The following is a 5,725-nucleotide window of genomic DNA, read 5'->3' on the forward strand; positions in this document are numbered from 1 at the left end:
CAAGAGCCCGTTTGCGAGGTGGCTGTGGGTGGGGGCTGTGGCCGAGCCGTCTGACTTCGGCCTCTGGCTTCTCCTTCAAGAGGCTCGTCGGCGCGGCCTTGCGTGCTCCTCCAAGGCGGGCTGCACGAGCCTTTTGGTGCTTTTCGCGACGTCAGGCTCCGAAATGCTCTGGCGAGGTACGGGTGGTTTTTTTCATACTATAAAGATATGCGTTTCAAGTTTATTTCAGGACTTCCAAAATATTTTAAAGGTGGCTGGTTATACTTTGGGCGTTTTACATAGAATGAAAGGTACCATATCTCATCCCATTCTTCAGCAGTTTTTGTTTTTAACTTAGAGGGCCATCTGGTTTTAAGATCCTTATTGGCCATCGGGAACGCTAAACCTTCAGTCCGGGGTTATTTACTCCCTTAGACACTCAGTTTGTTGTTGTTGCTTTTTAAAAAAAATGTTCTCCCATTAGAAATACCTGCTCTCTGGGAAGACTCATTGGAACCGAAGGATAAATGGTTGGTAGCAGGTTAAAATAGTGTTCTTCTGGAAGGAATTCTCTTTTACAAGGAATCAAAATTGTAACAGTCTTTAATCGCTGATACGTGGGCTTGTCTTATATACACTTACGCATTAGGAATTCAGCAAAAACGTACTGAAATCTCCACCCAGAAACTGCCCTCTTAAGCCAATGAGAGCGCTTTTGAGCAAGCGACTCTCCCAGAGGCTCTTGTCATGCCCAAGCAGAGGACTCTGCCGAGGCAGGCTGTGAAGAGTCAAGAGGAGTAAGTAGTGCAGCCGTCACGGTTGCCCACGTGCCCTCCGGAGGCGCCACGGCGGACCAGTGCAAAAAAGCCGTCCGTCATCCAAACACAACTTGTATATGAGCGTGTACGATTTTGTGATTCTCGACGGGAACGGCCATGCTCTGAAGAATGAACTTACCAATAGCCAGAAAGTTGTCCCGCTTCCCGGTTCTTTTTTCCTGTTCAGTTTTATGGCTTTTGTTCCACACTAGAGAAAGACAGAATTACCTTTCAGACTTGCAAAATATGATCCCAAAGGAAAGATTTTTCTTTATTCGAATGTATTCATACTTTACTTAGCTATAGGGGGTGGGAGGCAGTGCGTCCTGAAGCCTTTCATTCGGTTTTTGCTGAACCTTAGGCTGAGTATAAGCCAGTAAACAGTATCTAAGAGAACCGTTAGTGGTATTTCTGAGAGGAAGCCAAAGGTAAGATATCGATGAGTAAATTAAAATATAGCTTAACTGCCTTCATAGAATTAGTCTGTTGCTGAGTTTTTGTGGGCTCGTTTGTATTTAATACAGTGCTCATCAGATACCTTGTTAAAATAAGAAACAAGTTTCTTTTCAGTTTTTAAAAGCAAATGACTTCTTTATTATAACATCACCCTTAAATCGATATTTTCTCCACTAGTCTGCTTTTTTACTTTTTAAGGGGAGAAAATAAGAAATAATTCCAACTCAAAAAATAATAATAATAATTTCCTTGTACAACTTCATCCTCATTTCTTATACTTACCTTTGAAAAGCAGTCGCTTCCCGATAGCCGTTTCTCTACATGGATTGGCTATCTTAGTCTCAGTAGGGCAGGTGGGAGTCACATGAAGGAAGCCCAGCTGAGTGTGGAGCTCAGGCCGGGCGACTGGAAACTGCACTCTTCCGCTTGGCCTTCCTGCTCCTTCTCACTGTACCACACACCTCTCTTCCCCATTCCTTCTGACCTCTTCCTTCCCTGCCTCTCAGTGTTTTTCAAAAAGATTTAAAATAGAGCCAGGCTCGGTGGCTCAGCTTGTAATCCCAGGGCTTTGGGAGACTGAGGTGAGTGGATTGCCTGAGCCCGCGGGTTCGAGACCCGCTTGGGCAACTTGGCGAGACCTCATCTCTACAGTAAATCAAAAATGCGCCAGGCGTGGTAGCAGGCGCCTGTAGTTCCAGCTACTTGGAAGGCTAAAGCAGAAGAGTCGCCGGAGCCCAGCGGGTTGAGGCTGCTGTGGCTGGGAGTGGCCACTGGACTCCAGTCTGGGTGACAGTGAGACGCCAACTCAAAAAAAAAAAAAAAAAAAAAGATTTAAAATAAAGTATGTGTAATTAGAAAGGAAGTCGATTATGTTGAATTTGTTATGAAAATATGAAAACAATTTTGTGATATAGTAACATGTATTAATGTACTTAAAATAAGACACATTTAAAAATACATATAAGTTGCACTTCATTTTATAAAAACATGTATCAGTGTGGAGGTTTTTTGCATAGCTTGAATAAAAACACTAGAGCACAGAGTCGTTTTTTACTTAACCTCTTTTCACATTTTGGTCAACACTTAAAGAAAGGGACTCCTACTCATGCCTGTGATCCCAGCTGAGAGATGAAGGTGAGAGGTTTGCCTGAGCTCAGGGGTTTGAGGCCAGCCTGGACAACTTGGCGAGACCTCATCTCTACAATAAATAGAAAAATAAGCCGGGTGTGGTGGCGCATGCCTGTAGTTCCAACTACTTGGAGGACTGAGGTGGAAGGATTGGCTGACCCCGGCAGGTCGAGGCTGCTGTGGCCATGAGTGTGCCATTGCACTCCATCTAGCCCGGGTGATAGAGTGAGACTTCAACTTAAAAAAAAAAAAAGCAGGACTCCTGGAAAGCATTGATGTCTGGATTACCAACAAGACCTCACTGTTTGGGGGAATGAACAGCTAGGAAGAAAGTTGTTACATCACATGGACTTCTAGACTGTAGACAGAAAAGCTTAGATCTCATGTTTCAGCAGTAGGCTTAATAACTCAGTGTAACTGTTAACTATTACAACTTTGAAGTAGCGATGGGTAATAAAATATTTTGAGATACCTGCAATAACTGTTACGTGATATAAAAAATCTGTGAATATTATGGAATACTAGGTGACACATATTGGTCTATTGTTTGCATTCATAATGGAAGGAAATGCTAGTGTTTGTTGAAAATAAAGGTAAGTCCCCTTCTAGTTTTACAGACTTCTAAACCCAAGAGATCTGTGGCCTCAGGGTTTACAACCCCTTCTCCTGGGGTTGTAAACAGTAAGGTAGGGCTGTAGCCACTTTTTCTTCCTCTTGAATCAGATAACAAGGCTAAAAAGAAAAAGGAAGTAAGTCCTAAGTATATTTACAGATTATCTTCTTTTTTCTTAAGTGTATGTCTTCAGTGGGAAAAATAATTCTTTAGCCAGAGAGATATTACCATAGATTATAGAAATGATAGAGTCTTTTAAAAATTTTATTTTCTCCCGATTGCTTAGTAACTTTGGGTGAGTTATTGTCTTTTAGTCAGTGAAGATGAGAATCTCAAAAATTAACTGAAGGTGCCAAAAAAAAAAAGGTGGAAGAGTTCAGGTTCTCTCATTACATTTGCGTATAAGTGTCCAAGAAGTGTAGAGTACAGGGAAATAGATACACATGTAGTAATTAACACTACTAGTTTCCTCCCATGTCTTTGTCCTGAGCAAAGTGAAATATCTATTTTATTTAATGTGCATTTATTGAGCCTCTACTGTGTGTTAGAGACAATAGATTAGGGTGTTGTGGTCACTACCTTTCAGTTCACCAGAGAAATGGAAATTACTAACATTAGAGATCATTGTACATCTTAACAATAATGTCACTCTGTTTTTCTTAGTATTTCCCTTAATTATCAAATACCTGAAATATGATTCATTAACTGACATTTTCTGACTGGTCCTCAAAGAGCTGGAAAATAGCGAAGAGAAAACTGGAAGAATATAATTAGCTGAAGCCTGGAAACTTAAAGGCTTCTCTCTTCTTGGTTGAGGAAAACTGAATTTTCTCCATGTGAACTGCCATACAATTTTGGCTTTATTTTTAGAGAAAACCCTAGCTGTTGGTATAATACCACATTCAACTTTATTTGGGAAGTCATTAGTTGACATTCAATAAAAGTAAGTTTCATTAAGAATTTTAACTGATCATTAAATGACATTAAAAAAATTAGCTGTCTTGAGTGTAAATGTTAATGAATTATATATTTTCTATAATGATACAGCATACCAAAAGAAAAAGTGTCATTGTGCAGAGCTGTGGGAAAATTACTCGAAAAAAGTTTTGTTAAATGTGATACAAATGATACCTATTGTTTCTTAGTAGGCCACTTGGCAGATTAACTTTTTAAATAATTGTCAAAAACTATAATTTTTAAGGTAAATGCTTATGGAACTTTAGGTAAGTTATTTTAAGGACTAATACTCAACATTTGATTTCTATCAATTCATTTCTCATACTCATTTTTGAAAATAAACAGTGTAATCACCATTTTCTGTTGTCTGCATTGGCTGTTCAGTTCTTAATAATTGGTTTATGATGTGTTTTATACTTTTTAACAAAGGGCTTTGCACCATTTATCTCGCCTGAGAGACCTAGTTGATGATTCCAGTGGAAAACAGTCACCGAAAATGTGAAGAGGAAAATAAAATCTTCACCACAACAAATAGTCACCATGGAACAAATATGTATTTTTTTCTGTTACTTAAACTGACAAAGTAATTATAAGCAATATATTATTTTGTGGTTGGTTCAAATGTTATATTTCTAAAAAAGTCAACTTTGAAAATATCCACAGGTTTTGTGATCTATCCTTATTTTGTGCCAAAATACTACCGTGTGAACTAGAAGGACCCACGTTATACACTAAAGTCTTACTTTGGGCTTCAAGCCAGCAAATGGCCACTATTCAAAGATGGAGCACTTCTGTTCTTGAGGCTTACCTGGACTTGACCTTCTTCAGCTTCGTCATCATTTTAAGAAACTTTCTGGTTTCTATGTGAAATCTAACTTAAGCAGACTTTTTGGGATACAGTTGGCATCACTTTTAAGCAGCTTGAAGAAATATAAACATTGTGTATCTTATTCATATGGGAGTGTTAACTTTTAAGTTTTCATAAATCATATATAGTTTACAAATGACAATTTAATAGTGGTACGGTGCTAAAAGAAATACTGTTTGATGTTACATTCAAGAGAACCTTCTTATTTAATGCTTGTGTGAGATAATCCTGATAATATGTGAGTGTTTACAAATGATATTTTGGAGAGATACTTGCCAATTTAATATTTTGATATTAGACTATTCCCCAGATTTTAGTTTTGGGGTTAGTTCAAACTAGTGAAAACTATCAGTGGCCAATTGCTTTATGAAATTTGATAACTAAATTGAAAGAAAATATGAAGAATCAGAAAGCAACTTTGTATTTCAAAGCTATTTTGTAAGGGTTGAGCTTTCTCTAAAGCAATCTGTAGTCTTCAAAGTTTGTCTCTAGCTAGCTAGAACTAAAAAACGCTCTGTAATTTTGCAGTTTTTACCAAGCAGGAATTGTTAATGTTTCTAATAGGTAGGAAGCATCTTTAGTAATGAAACTGAGAAGTCCTAAAGCATAACTAATACCGCACGCTAGGAAAGCCTGATAATATTAAAGAATGTGTATATGTACAAATTGACACTTCACCCAAATGGCAGCGTTTTTGCTAAATTGGTTTACTATGAAATACAAATTTCCAAACATATTAAGTCAAATAATTTTTTAAAATATTAAGCATCATTTAACATTTGTTGTGAAACTGACATATCAAATGAGCATGAGCCTTGGGTTGTTTGGGGGGTTTTTTGTTTTTGAACCAGTGAGCTTTTCACGATATTGCTCTGGCTTTTTTCAGAGGCACTTGCCTGTAGCTTT

General features: G+C 38.1%; 1 protein-coding gene across 1 annotated transcript in view; it reads left to right on the top strand.

The window, feature by feature from the left end:
* Positions 1-4,555, top strand: part of CUNH18orf54 (chromosome unknown C18orf54 homolog) — a 23,570-nt gene extending 19,015 nt beyond the window's left edge. Inside the window, exon 8 of the mRNA XM_021710026.1 lies at positions 4,381-4,555. Coding sequence (XP_021565701.1) covers positions 4,381-4,453 — 73 coding nt within the window. The 3' untranslated portion in view covers positions 4,454-4,555. The remainder of the gene's footprint in view (positions 1-4,380) is intronic.
* The last annotated feature ends 1,170 nt before the right edge of the window (positions 4,556-5,725 follow it).

The sequence above is a fragment of the Carlito syrichta genome, unplaced genomic scaffold (genome assembly GCF_000164805.1).
Source record: "Carlito syrichta isolate Samal-C Ts95f unplaced genomic scaffold, Tarsius_syrichta-2.0.1 Scaffold287939, whole genome shotgun sequence".
In the NCBI taxonomy this organism is placed as follows: Eukaryota; Metazoa; Chordata; class Mammalia; order Primates; family Tarsiidae; genus Carlito; species Carlito syrichta.